This window comes from Heterocephalus glaber, unplaced genomic scaffold (assembly GCF_053883595.1).
Source record: "Heterocephalus glaber isolate CG9 unplaced genomic scaffold, H.glaber_assembly_v1.0 deba00000809, whole genome shotgun sequence".
NCBI classification, from domain to species: Eukaryota; Metazoa; Chordata; class Mammalia; order Rodentia; family Bathyergidae; genus Heterocephalus; species Heterocephalus glaber.
In genome coordinates this window covers 6,453,726-6,478,289 of record NW_028258163.1, presented here as the reverse complement: position 1 = coordinate 6,478,289, position 24,564 = coordinate 6,453,726, and the positions used below count along the sequence as shown (strand labels likewise).

At 40.3% G+C, this 24,564-nt stretch overlaps 2 protein-coding genes across 8 annotated transcripts in view; one reads left to right on the top strand and one right to left on the bottom strand.

Moving 5' to 3' along the window:
• LOC110345194 (uncharacterized) overlaps positions 1-17,105 on the bottom strand; it is a 105,241-nt gene extending 88,136 nt beyond the window's left edge. For all 7 annotated transcript variants that reach the window (XM_087207524.1, XM_087207528.1, XM_087207521.1 and 4 more), the window contains exon 1: positions 13,090-17,105. In XM_087207524.1, coding sequence (XP_087063650.1) covers positions 15,984-16,802 — 819 coding nt within the window. In that variant the 5' untranslated portion in view covers positions 16,803-17,105 and the 3' untranslated portion in view covers positions 13,090-15,983. The remainder of the gene's footprint in view (positions 1-13,089) is intronic.
• A 12-nt stretch (positions 17,106-17,117) lies between these two features.
• Positions 17,118-24,564, top strand: part of Spred1 (sprouty related EVH1 domain containing 1) — an 84,118-nt gene continuing 76,671 nt past the window's right edge. Inside the window, exon 1 of the mRNA XM_004861523.4 lies at positions 17,118-17,253. Within this exon, the coding sequence (XP_004861580.1) occupies positions 17,222-17,253 (32 nt within the window). The 5' untranslated portion in view covers positions 17,118-17,221. The remainder of the gene's footprint in view (positions 17,254-24,564) is intronic.

Below are 24,564 nucleotides of genomic sequence, written 5' to 3'. Positions count from 1 at the left end.
CTATTGAATCTAAGGTCCAGTGCATCCGTGTCCTTTATGTAATGAGATACTGCAGAATCCTCATATTAAATTCCCCATTTAAAAATTAGATTAACTACTTAGCCTATGAAGTATCTATTAATTGAGAGGAAAATGGCTATCTACAATATATTCCAATATCTTTATTTCTAAATGGTGAAGATGTAAAGGACAGTGAAAGTTGAAGGTCATGGCCAGATAGGAACCTTCCCTTTGGCAGGACACAGTTTAGTTGGAATGAACTTGAAAATAGAGTATTCTGCTGAAAGGAGGTTTCCTAGAGTGAGAGCAAAGGAATATTTTTACTTAGAATATCAGGAAGTTAAATGAAATATACCATCTTACCCAAATGTGAAGGTAAGCCATGGAGAAACCAGACAGAATGGATATTACTCCTACAATCCTATGAGAACTAAGAGACAGACTTCCTTGTCAGTTTATAAAACTTTGATATTTTGCTCATCAGAGATTTTTTTGACATTAATTTTATTTTTAAAAGGCATCACATTAAAATATTATTTTGGGGGCTGGGAATTTAGCTCAGTGTTTCCACCACCTGCCTTGCAAGTGCAAGGTCCTGAGTTCAATCCCCGGTACCAAAAAAAAAAAAATTATTTATCTTGATTCCTGAGGTTTATGTGCCCCCACCTTAAGTTTTAAGCTTGAGATGGTCCCTGTCAAGGCCTCAGAGAGAGGGTTTAATCTGCACAAAGGATCAACACAGGATGTTGGTGAGAAGTGAAAGAATATAATAGAAGCTTTAAAGAAACATGTTAAACCAAATCAAATCAAGTAACTACATGGTATATTTATAATTTGCCTTCTTACATATGATTCATACTCTCAAGATTTCCTCCCTCTGCAGAGGTTTTGCACTTTCAGGGGTGAACCCAGTATGTATTTTACTGAATAATTATATGACAGAAACACTGGAGAGAACTTAGAAGCCTATTTTCTTGGGACTCTGAGATCAAGGCCTTTGTAATGGAACACTATGAGGCCTTCAATTTTGTGCTCTGGATCTACTTTCCACATTGTATTTTTATCCTGATGATTGATGAAATGGCAGAAGGCCCTCCCCCTGCCATAGTTCACTATGCTGATGGACGAGGACATATTCTCCTTTTATTGTTGGATCATTTGATCTTAAGTGTGGATCTGGACTGACAGTAGCATCTATGACTATTGCTCTGAGAAGAAGCTACTTCTGGTGGGGTCTCTGAAGAAGCACAGACAGGCCAGGTCTCCTAGTTTGACACATAAAGCAAAAAAGAAGTGACCATGTTACTCCAGTGGCCTTAGAAGCAGGTGGAAGAATCCCATGAGGTACACGGCTGACAGTCCATTGAGACACAGGGAGAAATAGCAGAACTTTTTTTTCACTTGCTTTTCATTTCAGTCATTTAAAAAATTTTTATTTTGCAGTCTTTTGTAATGATTATAATGTATTACTATAATAATACAGTTATAATGTTTGCACCTCAATTTTATTTATGGGTGCATTTTTGTTGCTGTTTTTGTTAGTCTTTTTGAGACAGGGTCTCCCTACATAGCTGAAGATGACCTCAAACTCAAGGTGACCCTCCTGAACCATCTTGGCTGGTGGCAGGTATATTTTAAGACAGGGCCTGAAATGTAGCTCAGTGGCGCCAGGTCTGCCTGGCAAGCGCAAGATCCTGAGTTTGATTCCCAGTACCAAAAAAAAAAAAAAAAAAGTACAAACAGGGATATCTTCTATTCTTTGAATGATCTTGGAAATTAGGATAATGAAATACGTAGAACCAGATTATATAAATACTGCTAGTTTTGGTCAGAGAAAATGAATTCAAATCCTAGTTTGCTTCTTATTAGCTTAGGTAAGCTTGGGTAAATAACTTCACCTTTCTGAGGCCTTAGTTTCTACATTTACTAACTGGACATATAAGGCTTGATAAAATAATGCTTATAAAACTAAGCAGAATATGTGGCATATAAAAGGATAACTAATATAAAAATTTCAGACACCACTATTAAACACTTTGATTTTCTCTGAGTACATATAAATATATCACATTATTAATAGATGTATAAAAGAAGCAACATTCAAATCTGTAAAGTGTTTTCTTAGGATAAGAGATATTCTAGTCTAATTTGAGGGTAATAATTATTCCTCACACAGCTGCGGCAGAATACAATGTTCCTTTCTTTTTTTCTATTGTTACCCCAACAACATATACTTGGTTTCATTTTAAGCCATACTTAATAAAGAGACACCCATATAATATCATTCAGAAAATCCTTCTGCAAAATATTCCATGACCAGAAGTAGAAAACTCTGGCAAGATTTTATACCCAAACATATTGGCATGAAATTTTATGCCACTTTTATTTTGCACATTTTTTTTAAGTGAATGACCTGGCTTTAGGCCAGATAGAAGGAGTGGGAAGGAAGAAGTAGACTTTGGACAGAAAGAAAAGTTCTACCTGTTCTTGTATCTTGGGACAAGCAAGAGAGGAGCTTAAACTTGAGCCTGGGTACCATGGCCTCATGTTCATGGAACAGACCATGGCACTGCTGATATTTCGAGTCAAGTAATTTGTCGTTGTTATGGTGAGGATCTGTCCTGAGTATTCTTTCTGGACTCTATTCATTAGATGCCAGTGACATTTCCTTTCATCATCCCCACTCCCCAGCTGTGGCAACTCAAAATGTTTCCAGATCTCACCTGGGAGCGGGAATCAAAATCACTCCCGACCCAACCATGTTTGTGGCATGATCCCCTAATAACGTTTTTTTTCTTTTTGGCAGTACTGAGCATTGAGCCCAGGACCTTGGCCCTAAACTACATCCCCAGCTAATTTTTCTCCTATGTACACATTTTCTGTATTTTTAATTTTGAGACAGGGTCTTCGTCACTAAGTTGCCTATGTCAGGCTCAAGCTTAGGATCCTCTTGCTGCAGGCTCCCAGAGTACTAGGATTATGGGTGTGCACCACTGGCTTCCCTGTTATTTTTACTACTGTGCTGAAGGTGAAATGAATCTATCGAACTTGGGAGAAGCTGAAATCCAAACCCAAATTTTGCCATGTTTCTTCTAGCAGTTTTTTTTTAAAGGCACACTTTGCAAATACTTGGCAACTGGTTTGTATTATATGTAGAAAGCACAAATCAGATGATGAGTGAGTACAGAGGTGCTCCCATTTGTCTTTGTAAGAGTTCACATTCTATACAGTTTTTGGGAATCACGGAAGTGCATTATGAGGAGAGTCCCAGACAGTGTTCCCAGGTTGGGAGAAGTACATGGGTACCTGGGTGTGGGGTTGGGAAAAGAGCTAGGGAGGAGGAGGAAGACCAAATGCAAAGCACAGTGCATCCTGCCAGCACTGACAGGTGCAAGCTCTGCTTGGTTGGCTACCAGGTTGGTGGCATGAGAGGGGACAGGGGGTAATTTTCACCATTTCTTTCTTTCTTTCCTACCTCCTTTCTTTTCTCCATCTTTATTTTTCTTTCTTTTTTCCTCCTTCTCCCTCACTTCTTTCTTCACTCTCCTTGTCCATGTCCTTCTTCCTACAGTTCCTTTCCTTTCTGTAACTACTTTAGTCCAGTCTTGGCCATGGAGGCTGAGCACCCTGGCTATGAGTGAGGCTCTGGAACCGGATGCCTGGCCTTGACCTGGAGCTCTGCACATTCTTCTTGTGAACCCTACTTGAGCACAGTATTCCACCTCCATGTGGCTCACCACCAAAATGGAGATGAAGCAAATAGTACCCGTGTGCGGTATGACTAATGTTAACATATATAAAGCAAGTGGAACAGAGGCTGGGCGTGCAGTTAGCTTCCAATAAATTTAGCTGTTATGATTACCTTTATGTCCTCCACCAGGGAAGAACATGTGTCACACTCTTATAGTAAAGAGTCCAGCAACGTTTTCCTGTTTGTGTTGATCAAGAGGGTTATTCTGTATTATTACTTTGGGAAAGGAGAAAGTAGGTATGTTTCATAATTTTTTAGGAGTAATGTTTGTTTTACACCTTTGTGACAGGGAAACTATAGACAAATGTAGATTTTATAGTTCCATTAAATTTCTCCCTGAAGTATACATATTATTATTGCTAGTTTGCATTTTAAAATCACATAAATAAAAATAAAATGTTAGCAGGGGATGGTGGCACATGCCTACAATCCTGGGACTTGGGAGGCTAAGGCAGGAGAATCACTGTAAGTTCCATCAGGCTGGGATATATGGTGAGTTCAAGACCAGTCTGAGCTACATAGTGAGACCCTATCTCAAAAAATAAATAAAATATTAACTATAGGTAAGATAACTTTGAAAGTCTTTATAAATAATGCTTTTACCATTATTTTTCTTAGTAAAGACAGCAACCTACTAGTGATAGTATTTAATAAATGAGTACTTTTATAGGGGTAGAGGATATAACTCAGTTTAGAATGTTTGCATACAATGCAGGAGGCCTTGGATTTTATCCAGTACTGCAAATAAAAGATACAGTAAAATAAAGTATTAAAAAATAGGGCCGAGGATTTAACTCAGTGCTTCCGGTGCCTGCCTCGCAAGCACAAGGTCCCGAGTTCGATCCCTGGTAACAAAAAAAAAAAACGTATTAAAAAAATGAGTATTTTCAGTACAGCTATTTCATAGCAGCAGCAACAATAATAATATCAAAAAGTAAAACTAAGGAAACCAAAGCAAAGAGAAATTAATGAGAAGCAGGTAAATGAGGGAAATCACTGAAGAGGAAATATGAATGAAATTAACACTAGTGATTAGGGAAATGCAAAATAAAGCAGCAATTAGATAACATCTTGGTAAGGGATCACATTAATAAAAATTAAATAAAATTATTAATGTCCTTTTTAGGTAAGGGTAGAGAGGAAAGGGTATGCTTGTATATTACTGGTGAGAAAATAGTTGATTTAAAAAAACCACAGTATTTTGGAGCATTGTTTTGTATTATTTTTAATTATTTAAAACATTCATTCTATGGGGCTGGGGATTTAGCTCAGTGGTTCTGGCGCCTGCCTCGAAAGCACAAGGACCCGAGTTCTATCCCCGGTACCAAAAAAAAAAAAAATTCATTCTCTTTGCCCTAGCAAAATCACTTATATAAATCTTTCTATGAGAAATTTTTCCCTTTACACCAAAAGATAAACATACAAGGATTTTCATGTAAGCATTGTTTCTAATGAAAAAAGCAAAACATAGCAACAATCAATGTTGTCTATTTGAAGACAGAAAGAGGTAAATAAATAGAAGAAGACAACTTGTAGTAATTCCATATTACAAAATACCATATAACCACTTAAAGGAATGAGTACTGGTATAAAAAAATGTATGTGGTATATTAAAAATAATATGCAAAGCTTGAGCTTGTTATGTGTGTATGTAAATATATAAGGAAGAATTTGATATTATATATTCTCCACTGTTGATAGTAGTCACCTTTGAGGAAAGAGGGATTACAGTCCTCACTACCTACTCTTTTTGTAGAATTCCAAGTAATTACAAAGAGCATTTGGTTTAATTTTTTAAATGAACACGGAAGACAGTTTAGTATTTTTTCTTTGCACTGAGGATTTCTAAGGAGATGTACAGAAAGTCCATGTGAACCTTCAACTGTAGTATATCTGATTAGAGGTAAAGGATTAAATCTTGGTATTCTCCATCTTAATGATTTTTGTGACTGTTAGAATTATTCTTTTGAATTACACATGATGATACAGGTCTACATGAGCTTCCTTCAAATCTCTGAGAGGCATCAGGCAATTTCTATCAACTTTAATGAGGGAGCAGTAGCAGAAATTTGGGGAAAGTAAAAGAGATCTTAGGAAGTAAGTCTTCTGTTTCCTTAATTTGATTGTCAGAACAGATAGTAGGAACCTAAGGACACTTTACTGAACAAACACACAAAAAGTATACCTTGTAGAGAATTTTAACATGCATTCAGAAGAGACAAGAGAAACAGAAAGCCCAATAAAAACTACTTTGGAATGGCTTAAAGGAGAGGCAAGACATGTGGCCTTGGGCACTTAGAATTAATACAGAAGGCCACCACTGGCAGTTCTGGAGCTGGGAAGCGAGAGTACGCTATGTAAAAGATTATTTTCTCAGAGTGTTTAGGTACTAAATTAGAGAATTGCTGAACTAAGCTCAAAAAGTCCTGTATAATAAATAACTTCCAGAAAATATAATTGAAAACAAACAAGCCAGCTTTATCAACATGCACGGGGTCACCGTGGGGACTCAAGCAGATATTCTCCAATACCTCTCTTCCTTTCCCTCAGAGAACAAGCTGAAGGCTGGGAGAGCCGCGTCCTGATGGGGTCTTGTTCTCATGCTCTGCCTTGTTGTTTAATGTGCACAAGAAAAGAGAATGGAACATCATCAATTCTCTCTTGGCTCCAACTGGGCCTTGGGAAGTTGAAATTACACAAATAAACAATTATCAGAACTTTTTTTCTATTCGCATTCACCTGAACATGTGATTGAAGTCAATTTCAGGAATGGGTTTTCACTTCCTTTTGTGTTTTACAACAATGCTTTGTGACAACTCTCCTACTGTCAATTCTCTATTTTATGCACATAAAGTTCCCACGGCACTTGCCTCATAACTCATAGCATGTACTATGGCAATGGTAATCTGCCAATATACACTTTCACTGGACTACAAGCTTCTTGAAGTGAAAGCCTGCTTTCATTAGCCATGTGTGGTGGCACATACCAATAATCCCAACTACTCAGGAGGCTGAGGGAGGAGGATCACAAATTTGAGGCCAGTCTAGGGAACTGAGCAAGACCCTGTCTTTAAATAAAATTAAAAATGCTGAGGATGTAGCTCAGTAGCAGAGCACTTGCCTAGCATGTGCAAAGCCCTGGTTTCAATCCCCGTACTGCCAAAAATCAAACCAAACCAAACAAAACAACTGCTTTCATTTTGATTCTGTTACAGAGCCTGACATATAAAATAAATACCTCAATGAGTTAATTCTTCTGCTTAGAGAGCTCTTCTACAAGTTTATCAAAGATGGTGCCTTTGCAAGTCAAACCAAAATACTACTCTCTGATGAAGTCTGGCTGGCTCTGACTTCTGAAGGTTCTCTAAATCCTCTATTGAGTACTTCTGGTTTTATAAAGTAGGGTGAATATCAGAAGTAAAGGTGATTTAGAAAATAAAAATGAGCAAAACTAAAAAGTGGTAATTGTTAGGCTTATACTACTTCTATTTCAAGTAGTTTTCAATGAACTCTGATATTTTAGATATGTAAAAAGTAAAAAGATAGAAGGAGAGAAAACTATGAATTTGGATGGAAGCATGTTAAAATATTATAATGACCACAATAAAAGAACATTTAATAAGCACCTATGAGACATTTTACAACTTATTATACAAAAATGATTTGATACATGTGAATATTGAGATTTTACAGAAACTTAGAAAGGATAGATAACAAAATATAGGCACAAAACAAATATAGTTAAGAACAGTTATCATGGAACTGATCAAAAATAGCTACATTTCTAAGATGTAGATTGCACCAAATAATGTAGAATTGCAGAAAGCAATTTTATTTTCCAAAGTACATTCTTAAAATCTTTAATATCAGGAGATAACACTTAAACAAGAGCAATAAGGTAGGTAAAGAGAGACCATTCAAAGTCCATGCCACAGCTTGGCAAGCAACCAGAAGGAAGTCTGGGACATCCCACACAAGAAGGAAATTTGAAATAAACAAAGATTGGCTAAAAGCCAGGAGAAGATAAGGCTGTGAAGTGTTTGAAGGCTTTTTGATAAAGACCTTTAGGGCTGAAGCAAGCAAACCTCCTTCCAGGATCTTAAATCTTAGGGAGAATGTGGACATCTCTTTCCAGTGAGGTAGCAATGGTCAGTTATCACTAGAACCGAAGTTTATAGCATCTCATAATTTTTAAACATGGAATTTTCTCTTTTTTTGCAGTACTGGGGATGGAACTTGGACATGGAATTTCATCTTGTGTATTTTTTGCTTTACTATGCACAAGGCTAATACCATATGACTCAAAAGGGTGATATGTCAGGGTAATAAGATTAGTATCATTGGAGGAAAATAATAATAGGTAATTTTATTAGTTACTAGGCATTTAGTCATACTGCATTTTGTATTGTCTACGTGCTTCTTCTAGTTTCCATGTCTTCCTAGCTAGAATGTGATTTCCAGGAAAGCAGGCTTTCTCCCTGTACCTGGTCAGTGGATTGTACATGTATGCATAGTCCTCTTCTCTCTAGCCCAATGAACAGTGCCTCCATTTTTCTTTTTCTCTTCCCTCCCTTCTTTCCCTCTCCTCTCCTCTCCCCCTCTCCCCCTCCCTTCTCCTCCCTTTCATTCCCCTCATTCTCCTCCCCTCTCCTCCCTTCTCCTTGCCTTTCTTTTTTCTTTCCTTCCTTTCTTTCATTTTTGACAGGGTCTCACAAAGTCACTCAGTTACCCAGGCTGGACTCCACCTTGGGATCCTCCTGCCTCAGCCCCCAGAGGTGCTGAGATTAAAGGTATGGGCTATCTTCTCGAGATTTAATGTGCAGATGAATCACATGGGGATGTTACTAAACACAGACTCTGATTCAGCAAGGCTGGCGTGAAGGGAAAGAGCCCATCGTTCTTACAAGCTTTCACGGCAAGCTTTGCAGCATTGAGTAGCAAGAATTTACAGTATCAAACAAAAGCACAATAGTTTTAGAAAATAAATTATTTTGTGATTCCCAAGATAGATATTGGGGTTTTATCAATGAATTTAAATATGCAGTTATCCTCTTTTACCTTTAGTGAATGGCAATGAATGGATAATCTATGATCAAAAGGGGAAATGCAGTGCCCCAGTTCAAGCTAATAATAACATATTTGAAAGCATAACGATCGTTACACGTCTACATTAACAAGATAACTACCAGGATGGTTTACAGCAATCCACTTGCACATTAGAGTGTCCAGGACTTCCTGGGATAATAGAGAAGCTCCTTGCCTGAATAATCCCCTAGGTCACCAGACTGCCCCCTGAGAACTAATGCGATAAGGAAACCCATACATCAAAGGTCCATAGAAAGCAGCTTGATAACAGCCAAGGAATTGAGTCCACCCATTTTGGAAAAGCAGGGTTCTCCTGCCAATTCATCATCCAAAGTATAACAACTTGAAATGGAACATATATTCTACCTAGGATCCCCTCATTTAGGTATTACATAAAATACTGAAAAACAGGAACATGGACTGATCGAATGATAATACACAATAAGGCAGGCCCTTGCCTCGCCTCCATGGGTTTTTTCCACAAAATTTTTTGTTCCAGAAATGTAAGTTTGTGCTGCAATACTCCTGTCCAGTGTATCAGAATATTTTGTAACTGTTTGAACTGTGCGACCTCTGAAGAATGTTAGCTCCGCCTCTTTCAAGAATGTTCTGTTAACTCCACCCCACCCCCACCCCACCCCAGCTTCAATGAGCATGCTCGCCTACCCCTGGATCCCTATATAAGAAGGTTCTCATTGCTGGTGAAGCACTCAGACTTCAGAATATGAACTCCTCCGAGCTTGATGTGTAATAAAGGTTTTTCTCCACCTCTTTGAGTGACCCTCGGATTCTCGAGTCTTCAGGCTGTGAAAGCTGCAATCCAGAGCTGTAACACACAGCTGTGCCTCAGACCCGCGGCACTTGGCTGTGACTCTGAGCTGTAACACTCAGCTGTAACACTGAGCTGTTCAGCTTTGCCACAACAGGACCAGGTACACAAACACACGAGCACACGGGTGTGGAAGGAGAAGATGATTTGGGTTTCAGCTGTAGACACACCACTGTTGTGCTACTCACCTAACCTCTCTGATCTTCAAATCCCCAGTCTCTTTGTAAACTAGAGTTGATAACACTGAACTGATGACGGTGTTAGGAAGGTCAGCTCCTGGAGGATATTGTCAGTTTTAAAGTCCCAGAAAATGGCTCATTATTACTCATTAAAAGAGAAGTCAATGCCATAAAGCAAAATCTAAGAGCCAGTGTGGTGGTACATGCCTTAATTCCAGCACTTGGAAGGTTGAGGCCGAAGGGAGGATTACTGTGAGTTCCAAGGCAGCTGGGGCTACAGGAGTTCAAAACCAGCCTGAACTACATAGTGAAACTTTGTCTTGGAAAAAAACAAAAACCCAAAACCTAAGAACTGTCCAGATTGCTTTGTTGTAACAAATTTGTAGAGCATGCACATTGCTTGGAAATCTTCTGTGATGGACATTTTAATCCTTCATATTTGTTGTGATGGGACTTAGAATGAGAAGGAGAGTGCAAAACCATTTGGGAGGACAGCAATGGGTGGAGAGGAGTGCTTTATTTAGTAGCCCTAGGTCTCCTAAGCATCCTCCCTGCTAAGATTATACTGAGTGAGCATAAAGGAAATCGCAGACTGCTCATTTCCCTTGTACTTGTCGTAATCTTGTGGAAACTTCCTGTAAAAGGCAGTTGGAGCATTAAAAGTAAACTGATTTCACACTCACCGGATACTACCAGACCAACAATTGCAGTCCTTAGAGAGAAAAAGAAAATAGCATACTTATCCTCTATACTTTGTATTAGTTCGCAAAAACATGGAAACTCTAGTGATGGAGAAACAGACTCATGCCAAAGGCAAGGAAACTATTTAGAAACACGGTTACCATTTAGTAATTCCACCTAGAGGCAGAGCTCATTAGTCAAGAGACTAAAGAAGGAAAAAAATTCATTAAACAAAGTACAGTACAACATGGAAATATAGTTCTCTGATAAGTAGTTTTAAAATAAAGAATGTAATGACATCTGCTAAGAAGTAATACTAAGGGTAATTTTTAAAATGGAAATGTGCACTTGTATTTTATGTACTACTAGAACCTCAAAAATGTTGATTTAACTGTCTTCTCTTTGGCTTCTTGAGTGTACAAATAACTGCTAAGAGCTAACAGTGCTCGGCACAGTGTATGAGAAATGATAAACTACTGTAGTGTGCATATCACAACAGGAAGCCAGAGGGAACTCCTGATTGTGTCAGGCAACACAGCTTCATTGTGTCACAGAGACCAGGCTTTGATATAATTTTTCACCTGAAAAGCTCTATTATTTAAAGCCATGGCTAAAGACCCCTCCCCCGCAAATCCTGAAATGCAGCCTCTGCTTTTATGTCATTTGAAATTTAACTGGGGAAGATGCCGTGCCTGCCTGGTGAGCATAAGGTCCTGAGTTTGATCCTTAGTACAAAAAAAAAAATTAACTGGGGAAAAACATATACTCATCAAAAGTTAATTAACAAAAAATCAATACAAGTGTAAGCAGGCAAAAAGTAAAAGAGGCTAAGACAAAAATTTTGGGTTTGTTTGTTTTTTGAGATAGTCTTGCTGTGTTGGCCAGGCTGGTCTTGAACTCCTGGGCTCAAGGGATGCGCCTGCCTTAGCATCCCAAATGCTGGGAGTATGGGCTCATGCTACTACAGTTTGTGACAGTCTGAGTTTTAAAGAAAAATGATTGTTATGGAAGTGAGAAGTCTGGAAAGAGGGAGAAAGCTCTGAACTGCAGAGCCATTGCCAGTGCCTCAGTAAGGACAGTCCTTGGTGTCCTTGCAAACCCTGGGATTTAGACTCTACATTCGCCTTCTTAAATTTGTTGATATCCTCTCCTGGAAGTAACTTAGCAATTAGGCTGTTGTTCCTCTCTCCGTGGCCCATGACCGCTATTGATAATTAATCACCTATAACAGATTGTTAGGTGGCTGTGGCTAATCCCTAAAGCTGTGGACAATGGTAGAGAGAACCAGGCACCTGTGAGAACCAGCTATTGTGACCAGCAACTTCCCACCTGGAAGATACAAATACAGTGGTACCTTGGCTTACAAAGTTAATTCTTCCTGCAATTCTGATAAAAAATTGAATCAAGGGCTGGGGATTTAGCTCAGTGGTTCCGGCACATACCTTGCAAGTGCAAGGTCCTGAGTTTGATCCCCGGTACCAAAAAACACAGAATTAAATTCAATGGTTAGGTTCAATGTTGACCTTAGGGAGACATTTGATTTGATTTTTGTCCAATTCAGTTTGCCACCAGAATCATGGAAAGAATTAAGTTCACGAACCCAGGTACCACTGTACAGTAAGTCCCTGACTTATGAACAAGTTCCATTTTGGAAGAATGTCCGTAAGTCAGATTCTTTAGTAAGTCTGACAAAGTGAGTCTTACATACCTTTGACTCAAATATACAATGTAAAGCATAAAAAAACTGTTCAGATCTGTGAAAGTTCCCAACTTAAATGTTCCTAAGTCAGGGACTTACTGTACAAATGTTCCCTTTCCTGCTGAGCCTTGACTCCTATTCTAGTACCAACTGAATGGCACTGAAACTTCAAGTGACACCATGATCACTATTTAGCTCTCACATAGTCAAGGCTGGCTGAGTCTACCTTTTTTAGCTGAATGAGCCCTTTAGCTTTGACCAATATTTACTATGCTCTATCTTGGAATACTGTACACTTTGTATGTAGGGGGTGTTGGCTGGAATAGTTTTAGCTAGGGATGTGCTGCAAAGGGGGAAAGGGGTGGAAGGATTAAAGAAGGACCAAGTACCTGGAATACTTTTGAAAGAGCAGATTTTTTTGGCCCCAGTACAGGTCTATTGATCACAATAACTGGGTTGGTGCCTAGGAATCTACATTTTAAATAAGTACTCATGGTATATTGGGAAAAAACATTATTATGAAAAATTTCAAGTATATAAAAATTTAAAATGCACTCATTATTAATCTACAGTCTTGTGTTCCTTTATATCTCTACCCATTTTTCCCTCAAAACCCTCACATTAGATTATTCTGAATTAAATCTCAGGTATTATATTATTTCACCTGTAAATATTTCAGTATGTACCTCTGAAAGACAAAGACAAAAAAAAAATCACAAACTAATACTTTAAAATTTCTTTATCCTCATCAGATCTCCAGTTGGTGGTCAAATTTATTTAACTGTCTCACATTTTAAAATATTTGTTCAAATCAAGATCCAAATAAGGTCTCCCACTTTGCCTTTGGTTGCCATGTCTCTTATACCTTGGAAAGTCCAGGCACCAGGAGAGGGGAGGGGCAAAGCCACTTGAGTTCAGGGCGACCTCTAGGGCAGACTAGAAGACTCCAAGGATCTGAGTGTCACTGTAGGATCACACTGTTTCACAGCTGAAGACTCAGAGCTCCGCCCAGAGCAGGACAATTTCTAAAACAGCTGGTAAGATTGTCAACAACGTGGTAAGAGAAAAAAAAGCAATAAATGCACTGTTAAAAAGGGCATAAAAGTGCCCTCTGGGAGGCTGAGCCAGGAGAATGCAAAGTTCAAGCCCAGACCAGCACCTTATCTCAAAATAAAAAATAAAAAGGGTTTGGAGATGCAGGTCAGTGTGAAGTTCCTGGGTCTAATCCCCAGCATGGCCAAAATAAAAGGTGGAGGGTACAAAAGTGTCCTAAAATGCCATGGCATGGGGACCACCAAAGGTAGTGTGAATGTTTTGGTGACTTGTCTTGGTGGTGGGATTTAGAACAATCTAAAAAGCATTCCTTTGGGCTATTGATCACGTCTTGTTCCTGCTGGTAAGCAATGCATACAAAAGTGGCCAGTACACAGACTGGCACATGACATGAAGATACTTTTCATATCTTCTCCCAAAACTGGTATTAATGATTTCCCAATGCACTGACTAAAACAAAGAGAAGCACATCTTCAAAAGTGAAAGATGGCTTTGCAAATGACCAACTTTATTATTTTATATTTATTTACTTATTTATTTAGGTAATGGAGACTAAGCATAGGGCCTTCACATTGAGCTACATCCCCAGTCCTTTTACAAACATTTTTGTTTATTTATTATGGTAGTTGGGATTGAACCCAGAGTCTGCACTGCTACATGTTCTGTCCTTTATTGAAAAAAATTTTTTTGTGGCACCAGGGATTGAACGCAGGACCTTGCCCTTGCTAGGTAGGCACTGAGCTACATCCGAGGCCCAGACCTTTTTTATTTTTGAGACAAGTTCTCACTAAGTCACTAAATTTCCCAGGCTGGTTAAAACTTTCATCCTCCTGCCTCAGTCTTCCAGAGCTGAGATTACAGGCATGCATCTCCACACACAGACCTAATTTTTTATTCCTAAACAGGTAGACAGGATCTCACTGTCATTTAGTCACCCAGGTTGGGTTTGAATGTGCGGTCTTCCTGCCTCAGTCTCCTGAAGTGCTCAGACTACAGGTGTGTGCCACCACATCAGCCCAAGTTAATTTTAACTAATAGTGATCATTATTGGTGGCCCACTGAGGACCAGGTCACGTATCTAGCAAGGGGGTTACACATAAGATGACCGATGGTGATTTGAATGAATAAACAATACTGAACGAGTTACATTTAACCTTCAGAGCAACTGCCACCACTGTACCATGGAGTTTATTATCTCTGTTGTACAAAATAGTAAATAAGATTTACTGAGTTCTTACCATGAACTCTTACACTAAATGCTTTATGTAAATTATCTCAATCTGTTCCACAGCTCTTAGTTAGATGCTATTATTCCCATCATATACAGGAATAGCGTTTAAGGAATTTGCTTAAGAGCTAAAATATAAATACTATAATGGGTCTTTATTCAAACCTGACCTTAGAGGTAGCAGTGGAAAAATAGGCCTGAATCAACAACCCTAGATTCTTCACAGAGACAAGTCTAAAAGGCCAAGTTAAAACCAGGCATGGTGGCCCACACCTGTAAGCCCAGTACTCAAGGCTGAGGCAGGAGTATCGAAGGGAGTTCCAGGTTAAAGATCCCTGTTTCAGACCTCCCTCCCCTCACCATTTCTCGTCAGGAACAGTCCGCTTTCTTTGCTCTCAGTTGGGACCTGCTGAGGCGGGAAGCCAGTTACATAAACAAACCTCAGAAATTAAGGGGACTGGGGGGGGGGGTCAATGATTGGTTTCGCTCCTTCGTTCATTCTTCAAACATCAAGCACTACTGTGTATACAGAAAATGTTAACAGTAGCGTGCATGTTCCTCCGGCGAACAATCCGAGCTTAAGCAGATGGCAGGAGTGGGGGAAGTTCTCTTTCTTCTTCTTCTGGAACCATTCTACTCCTCCAGGTGGCTGGAGCAGCAACCTTCATTCTCAGGTCAGACAAACCTGAGACGTGAAAAGAATTTCCCCCAGTCAGACTGACGCCTGGGAAGATGTTCACGAACTTGGCAGAGCTTGGGATTCTGGCCCCAGGCCCCAGACTGGGTTTCTAGATAAAGAGAATTTGCAAAGCCGGGAGCTCCGAGTCCTCCGTCAGACAGACCCTAGGCTCCAACCCGAAACGTCAGGTTTCTGGGCAAAAATCTGTTGAGATGAATACGTATTTGTCCTCTACCAATGCAAACGTGACAGCTGCCTATTCAGTACAGTTCCGCCTCCCTCTGAAGCAGTTCGGGCACAGAGGCATCTCCTGCGCTATAGTTATGCAACCGCACTCGCAGCGGGAGTTATTTCCTGTGCTTCTGGATGCGCCAGATTCATAACACGCCTACCCTGGGCTTCAATGGAAGTCATTCTTCATTAATAAGCACTCCAGCTTTCAGATATGAATGCCTTGCCCGGCAGACCCCTTGCGCAGTAAAAATCAGGCAACGAGGTATGAAAACTACCTGCCCCCCCCCATCCCGCCCCCGGCACACAATCTTCACTGGTGCAAGAAGCTTGGGGACTGCAGCAATGCAACCAGAGGGACAGCAGGAGGAGCTCTTTGCAGTCCAGCCCGAAACCCCCACGAGCTAAAATGTACTCAAGCTAGTTCCATTCTTTGCTCTGCAAGGAAGAAACACACAGACACACACACACACACACACACACACACACACACACACACACACACACGGCAGAACAGAGTAGCACCCAAATTTCCTCCCTGAGCACACTGTCTTTGCAGCCTGCTGGTTCAAGCACCTTGGATAGTCCAAGCCAGGAGAGGTAGAGAAAAGCGCCGCAACAACGCTAGCCCGCACGCAACGCCCGTGCAGGCAGGCCCGCCCGCCCCTCCGCGGCGTTCCAAGAGTTTGGAGCGCGCGCACGCACGCCGCGCGGTGCGGCCGTATCCCTCCGCCTCGCCTCGCCTCGCCGCCCCGCCCCGCGGCTCCCCGCGATTTGGGAAAGGGAGGGAAGGGGGACTACTTTCCTGAAACTTGCAATGCTGCACACGACTTCGACCTGCAACGATTTGGCGGCTCTTAGTTTCGCTGCCCACACTGCCCCGGTGCCCGGGTGTCCCGGTCGGCAGCCCCCCGCGCCCGCTGTGTGCCCCCTGCAGGAGGCCGGCGGCCCCGAGCGGCCGAGGGACTACTTCACCCCGCTCCCGCGGCGCCCCCGGCTCGGGACGGCGGCGGAAGGAGCGGGCGGCGTGAGAGCTTCCACCGCCCCCTCGCACTCCCCGCGCGGGCGTGAGCGGCCCGCGAGCTGCAGCTGGTGGGCTTGGTCTGCACAGCACTAGCGGCTGCGGTTGCTTGGGCCCCTGGGTGTCCGGTGCCGCCCTCCCCTCGCGCGCCCCGCCGCCCGCTCCCTCAGGAGTCCCGGCCCGAGGCGTCGGGAAGGTCCGCGCCGCAGCCCCGCGGAAGCCTGAGGCCGACGCCGGCGCGGGGCCGAGCGGGAGATGGTGGGGCGGGCTCCGTCCGAACCGCGCCGCCGTCGCCGCCCGCAGCCCGGGCTCGGCACCCCCCCGCCGGCCCCCGCCGAGCGCAGCCCCGCTTCCTCCTCGCCGCATCCCTGAGGGAAGCACCGCCTCTGCTCCCGGCTTCTCTGCTCGCTCTTCCTCCCCGGACCCCGCGGCGCTGCGCCCCGGCGGCCGAGGAGCTACTGCTGTCCAGTCCGCCTCGCGGCGTCCCCGACCCCCTCCGCTCTACCTGTGCAGCCGGCCTCCTTTGGCCCCCGGCCGGGCGCTGAGGCAGGGAAGAGGCTGGGGTCGCCACGGCGGAGGTCGCTGCCGCCACCCCCTCGCGGGGGTGGCCGGGGTTCCCGGCTGGGGGGGCACCGTTCCGGCTGAGGCGTCCACCATGGTGAGGCCCCTGAGCCGCTTTCCTCGCGCCCCCCCGGCCGCCGCTGCCTGCTGCCCCTCGGCGCTACTCCTGCTCCCCTGCCTGCTGTTGCTCCTCCATCTCCAGATCGGATCACGGTGAGGGAAAGATGAGCGAGGAGACGGCGACTTCTGACAACGAGTAAGCAAGCGCCTCATTGATCTTGACCACCCCCCCACCCCCGTTTTCCCGAGCGCTTCCCCATATCCCGTGGGGTCTCGGGTGCCGGAAAGCTGGCAACCCCGGAGAGCCGGTGCATCTAGATGTAGGATTTTGGGGCCATTTTATGTAATGGCAGCACCCCCTCCACTCCTTGGGTCTAATTGCTTTCTGTTAAGTGCAGGGCTAGGAGAGCAGTTGTGTGTCTTTGAGATGGAGTACCGTGGATGAAAGTGGAGTTACCCTTTGCCTCGAAGACCTCTGGCGTGTCTTCCTCCGGTCTAGCGTACTACCCAACATGCCTTGGACATCCATTCTGCTTCCTTTCTAGCTATTTCACTTGGAAACTAATGTGTGGGAGCAACTTCTGCAGCGCACTGCTCTTGAATCTTAATTCGATGAGTCAGTGACTCTTAAATACCGATTAAGCCTTCGTTCCCTCCCCCCTCTTTAAACTATCAGGTTATTGTGAAAAAGTAAGGTTAGGAAATTAAAATTTTTTTAACATTTAATAGGACTAAGGACGCTTGGAATATGGGAGATATTGAGCTACTTTTGTTTACCTTTGTGAATATCGGACGCTCCTTTAGGAACGTAAAAGAATTAAAAATTCCGAATGTTCCTTTTTGCCCTTCGGCTATATTAAACAGTATTTACGTTAACAGAATTTACCTTGCTGAACAGAACGGTTACTGAATCAACTTCTAGGACATTTTTAAGTTTTTGCTTATTTGGGCTGTTCTTGTGTTTTCCAGACGAAATAGTTTGACTTTTAAATATTTTGCTTTAACCTAGGCGCTGTCTAGAGGAATAATGATGTGGTGACAGTTTGCGATATAGAAGGGATTTAATTCTGTGTAGAACAGTAGTATCTTTTCCTGCGATTAAGTTCAAGTTTTGTTTATGTTTGAAGGGTTGGAAAGAGTTAAGTGAGTTAGGACGAGTTAGGATGCATTCCTTTAAACAAAGTGCATTCCTAAAGTCAGACCTTTTTGAAAAACCTTGAAAGTCCAGTGCCGAGGCCAGTGTAACACAAAATAGCTAGAAAAATGCCAAACATTGTTCCCCCTCCTCGAAAAGCACACACTTCTGATAAGCGGGTATAGAAGGAGGTAGGTTGCTGCAGTGTCGGTGCGGTCTAGAAGCAGAAGTGGCCGCCATGTTCTCTCTTTTTGTGAATCGCCCTCATTTGCATAGCACGCTCTTCATTCATAAAAAAAAAATTAAACATCCATCACCTTGGACATCTTGAAAGGCTTTCCCCCCCAAAAAATTCAAAGCTCGCTCTTCTACGTGTAGATTTTTGATTTCAGGAAGTAAAGGGGATTTGGAGTTTTAGATTAAATTTTAAAACAAACGCACACACAACCAACTACCCCAGTTCTCAGAATGTTGACACAGTTATGTGGGAAATATCAGTTCGGGGAGGTGCTGGGATCACGTGATCGTCTCCATTCATAAAATACCTGGCTGTCCATTCACAGTGTAGTACACTGTCTCACTGCCTTCCGCCCATTAGACCTACAGGGACGGAGATCAAGAAGTCTATCTCAGATAGTCCTTGCTTAAAAGAAAATCTGCTTTTAAAAAGCTGAACAGAATGACGGTAACTTTATTGGTATCTTTCAATCAAGTAGCTGGGATCGGAATGTTAAGTTCTATTTTAGAGATGGGCAAAAACTATGTAATTTTTTAAAGTACTGAATATCTCCTTTTGGAGACAGCTGATAGGAAAACGACTGGAATGTGAATTGACACATAGACAAAATAGATTGTTTCTAAATCGTCCACTTTTTTTTCATTTTCCATGGATAAATTAATAGTGCGAGTATTTTTGTGTCTGTTAAACTAAATAAGAAAATACTTCTAGTAGTTTAATTCCCAATATGTTGATGTTTTTGAAACACTGAACTTCACCAGGAGAATTGTCTTATAAAAAAATATTAAATATACTTAGTGTGAGACTACTTTAGAAATCATTCATTCAGACGTACACAACTCGATCTTCACAAATAGGAGCTTTGTAATACTCTTGAGTAGGAAAAGTAATATATTTTAGTATGTAATATTTTGGCATGAGATGTTAACCTTTTATGGGGACAATCTGGGAGGGGGTTTATTTTTAAAAACTTATATTGGAAAATGATGTGTTCATCTGGTGTTAAGTTTTGTTAAGAGTCAGCGTTGTTTGCTTGTGCATTAATTAAACCAGTAAGAGTGAATTTATTTGGAAGGTAGCTTCTAATATAATTTATGTTTCATCTTTAATTTCTGAGGTAATGTTTTGAAATGGAAATGTATTATTTATAACCCTATATATTATGAAGAAAAGAGAGATTATGGCAGAAGCTTCTGTAGCCTTAGTGTAGTTTAAGTGTCCTGCAATACAGATTTTATACGTATTTTTCTGGTTCTTTCTTTAAGCCATAGTTCATAGAGATTTAATTTACTAAATACGATTATTAATACTCTTCATTCTTTTTCACCTGACTTCAGTTCAGATTAAAAGAAATGAAAATCATCATTGCTTTGGAAATTGTTCGTTTTTATAGCTAGTAATTGTGGTAAAATCCAGTAAGCCCTTTAGAGGCCTCATTCTGAAATTATTTTTTGAGTTTAGAGTCTGTGTAGAAAAATAGGTAACCCTTGGAGGTTGTGTCAATTTAATCAAGAATTGAAGGATTTGTTTTGTGTAAGGCTTTGTCTTATACAGTTAACAAACCAAATGAAGAAAGGAATTGGAGTAGTATAAAATGTTATTTCACTGTTTCAAATCATGTCTAAAAAGGCAGTAATAACATACGTCTATTGCAAAATTCTTTGTGTCATGAACTAGCTATGCACAATTTATTTTCTGGTAATTTTTTGTTTTACAGAAATTGTTTAAGATTCTAGTGCTTCTAGTAGATAAAACCTAAGTACACGTTGAATAAACCTTTTCTATAGCGTCTTAAACATTTAAAGCCGTAAGGGTCTTTGTTCTTTGCTATTGAGTTAATACAACAGTACGTGTCATTTGCCAATTTGGCCAAGGCACTTGGAGGAGAAAAATACCTGAAATATTGAGTATTTCACTTATTATGCTCACGTTAGCCAGAAACACTTGCCATGCCAATACTAGGCTTTCTAATAGCAAATTGGGATTATATAAAATTTTAGAACTAGGCTAACTAGAATTAGGTCATATGATAAACTTGGAATGGTGTAATCTGGGTTAGAATCATTTTTCTGTAAATACAAAGCAAATTTTTGTGTTTGTGTCATTAATGCCTCATTAAAAATACACCCTGTGGTAGGTTGTTCCGAGGATGTATGTGAATATATCTTCACTTCCATTTACATTTTACATGCGTATATATGCATACATTGTACACATGTGTAATTGGAAAGCATTCTAGAAATAAAAGCCTTGGAAAGTAATGGTCGTTTATATAGATGAGTATGTGCGCAGTTGAGGCTTTTGCATAGAAGTCAGCTGATCTATATAAGGTACATATCAGCTAAATCACTGTTCACCTGATTTAGCTTGATTGCCTTTTGCTTTCAGACTTAAAATTTTATCTTTTCTTGTGTTTTAAAAAACTCAGTATGCTAGTATGTGTAGAAGAATCTTCCCCTCCTACAAAATTTTCATGGATATACCCCCCCCCATCTTCTCATCCTGTATTCTCCCCCCAGTATTCCCTCCTGTTTTATCTTTGTACTTTTGGTACATGTTTATATTAGGGTTTTAAAATACTGTAATCATTTGCTTGTTTTTAATGTCCCTAAATAAACATAACACCCTGTCCTAATGTGTGTCACTAGCAGGGTTCGGTTATGCGTAATGAATGTGGTTGAATAATGGAATCATATTAACTTTGCTTTTTGTGAATTCATGCATTTGAGATCATTACTTGCATCAGAAAAATAGGTTAAAAATTATGGGAAAAGTAATCATCCTTATGAGAAGATTTATCTTACCTTTTAAAAGCAAAATTGGCCTTATTTTTGCCATGTTTCGTTTTTGCTAGTTTGAGAAATTACTTAATTCGGGCCTCCTAAAATGATCCTAGATGCTGTTGGAACATTTGGATGTGCTTAGCCTCTCAGCTATGCTGTAGATCTGAAGAACCACATAACCAGCACTTGTCTGTCTTTTTTGGAATATGAAGTTCAAAACTTAGCCATTTATATCTCTGGCACTTTGTCAATTTTAAGTTCTTAAGTCTTCCCCTCCCCCCAGCTCCTTTAGGTGCCAACTGTGAGGAACTGACTAGTGATAAAGCTGATATTGATCAAGAAAGGGTAATAAGTACAGGTTCCAAAGTTTTATGCTGACTAAGAAGTGCCTAAAAGGGAAAGAGTAATAATCTAGCTGCTGAATTTGACAGCTGTAGTCAGTCTTACCAAGGGGGAAGGGTTGGTAGAGCCTGCTTTTCTTTCCCACCTTTCATCGTGAACTGGAACATTTTTAAAAAATGCCAATTTAAAAATACTTCACCCCATGCAATAGTAGTAGTTTATTTCATGTAATATACAGTGATGTCTAAAGTGAATAAATAATAGTTTATTTGCAATTCTCCTGCTAGATAAGAAGCGCTGTCACTTGGGTATATAATCATACTTTTTCCTTCGATGTCGATGAGTCATTTCATTCATTGGATTTTTGCTTTGGGCTAAGCACTGTGATAAATGCTTTTATTCAAGTGTTTTATAGCTAATGTTTATACGTATTCTTATTCTCCCATCCAAGTACTATCCAGGCCCAACCCTGCTTAGCTTTCGAGATCTCATGAGATCAGATGAGATCGGCACTTTCAGGGTGGTATGGCTGTAGACATGTTCTTATTCTCACTAGAATAGAATTACACAGTGGATACAAAAGCAGTGTAAAATATTGTGAATATTTTCTTATGTTAAATATTCTAGATCATAAATTTTAATGGCTAAAAATTTATGTTCAGTTAATGATATACAACATTAATTTTCATCAGTGTACTATTAGATATTTCTATTATTGTTGAATAGTATTGCCCTTTTTTTTGGAACTGGGGATTGAACTCATCAGGACTTGTGCTTGTGAGGCTGGCGGCTGCACCACTGAGCTAAATCCCTGGCCCTATGATCCTTTTTTTTTTTAGATTCTAGTTCTGTTTTATCCAAATTTATTGCTTTTCCTCAAGATAATCTAGGAATGAAGTTAAAAGAGATGTAAGAACTTTTATTCTTCCTGCTGAATTGCCCTCTGGAAAAGAAAAATTCAGCATGAGAAAGTGCTTACACTTTGTCCAATTTTCCTTGGAAATTTTTTTGCCAGTTTTGAGTGTGGAGATGTCTTGTTTCACTTAAAATATGATGGGTGGTAAAATAAAAAGTTCTTTTTCAAAGAAAGCTCACTTTTAACTAGAATTGTTAGTTCTAGATAACCATATTTGTAAATAGAACTAAAGTGATCATCCAGAAGCCATTTGCAGATCCTCTGTTTAACTCTTTCTACCTTTCACGCAATGTAAAGTATATTAAATTTAAAACAAGACATGGATTTTTCTCCATTTTTTATTCCAACTCTGATCTTGGGCAAATGATAATTTCTGTAGGCCTTATTTTGGCCAATTTAATTCAAGGAATTTGGACAAAATATCATTATGGGCCCACCTATGCAAATGAAGTATGGTCTCAAAATAATACAGTGGTAGACATATGATAAGCCACTAGACTTTGATATTTTTAATTGTATAATTTTTGTTATAGTTAAGCAAATGAAAGACTTCTGGTAGAGATCTGATAGTATGATAAAGTAAAAGCATGAGGTTTGAATAACAGAAAACTTGGAAATAATTGGTGTGTTCATAATTTTAAGACTTTTCTTATGTTGGACTTAATACCTTTTTTGTTTATTTGGGGTTTTTTCTCGTTTAAGAGGGAGTTCTCTTGTGTTGCTCAAATTGGTCTGGAACTCCTGGGCTGGGTTTGCAGGTTTGCACCATGCCTGGGAAGCATGTGTCTTTGATGATACAATTATGCATCAGAGATTAAGAACTTTGTACTACTCAGTTTTAACAAAATAAATATGGCCTCCCTCCATGGATGAGTTGAATAAATTAGCCAAAGTCCATTGGACTTAAACACCTATCAAATAGTTCTACAAGGAATATACATACCAACAAGATAGCAGTCTTCATGCTTTGCTTGATGACCAGGAAATACCATAAGTAAGCTCACTTGGTCATTCAGTCATATTAATTTAATGCTAAGAAGTAATTGTGTATTTAATTGAACAAGTTAAGACAGATAATGAGTTTTTGTTTGCCATGTCTTTTGCAGTGGTAGAGATTGAACTCAGTGCCTTGCTAATGCTAGAATCTCTCACACCTTTTTTAAGGTCTTGGTGATTTGTAAGTTGCCCAGACTGGCCTTGTACTTGTGATGCTCCTGCCTCAACCTCTTGAGTAGTTGTGATTATGGGTGTGTGTTACTTTGCCTGGCAAGTTTTGTTACTGTTTTTTTTTGAGATAGGGTCTTGCCATGTAGTTCAGGCTGGCCTTGAACTCACTGTGTAGCCCAGGCTAGTCTTGGATTTGTGGCAATCCTCCTGCCTCAGCCTCCTGAGTGCTGAGATTACAAGGCATGCTCTACCATGCCTGGCTTGTTACTCTTTAATATTTAGATTTAGTTAACTATTTGTGACATCTCCGAGTCGAGAACCAAAGTCATTATAAATCCATGAGATTTGGTTTTTGTGACACTTGGAATGAAATATGATGGATTTTCCTTACAACATAGTACATTAATAGTAAATCTTAAGCCAAGGTGTTAAGTGGCTGTTGACAAAGTGTCCTTACAACTTGAGTTTTTGTGGGCTTGAATGAGAGAAACTAACATTTTACTAATCTCTGACTAAAATTTGTTTATATTCTTAATAGAAGGAAAGGTTAGTGAGCCACAGAAACTTTCAACAGAGAACAACAGCAAATGTATTAGTTTCTTAGTGGTATTGTAGGAAAATATTCCTCTGTGTGTTTGTATCTTCATTTGTCTTATAAGGACACTAGTCATTGGATTAAGAGCCCACCTACTCCAGAATGACTTCATTTTAATTATATCTCCAGTAACCCTGTTTCCAAGTAAGGTCACATTCTAAGGTACTTGGAGCTAGAACTTCAAAATTTATTTTTGAGGGATTCAATTTATCCTGTAATAGTAGAAATTATGGATTTTTTTTCTTATAGTATACTTGCTGCTCAGTTGTTATTTTGAAATATTTATAATCATCATTACTTTGAAATGATCAGCTATTAAGCCCACAGCTAG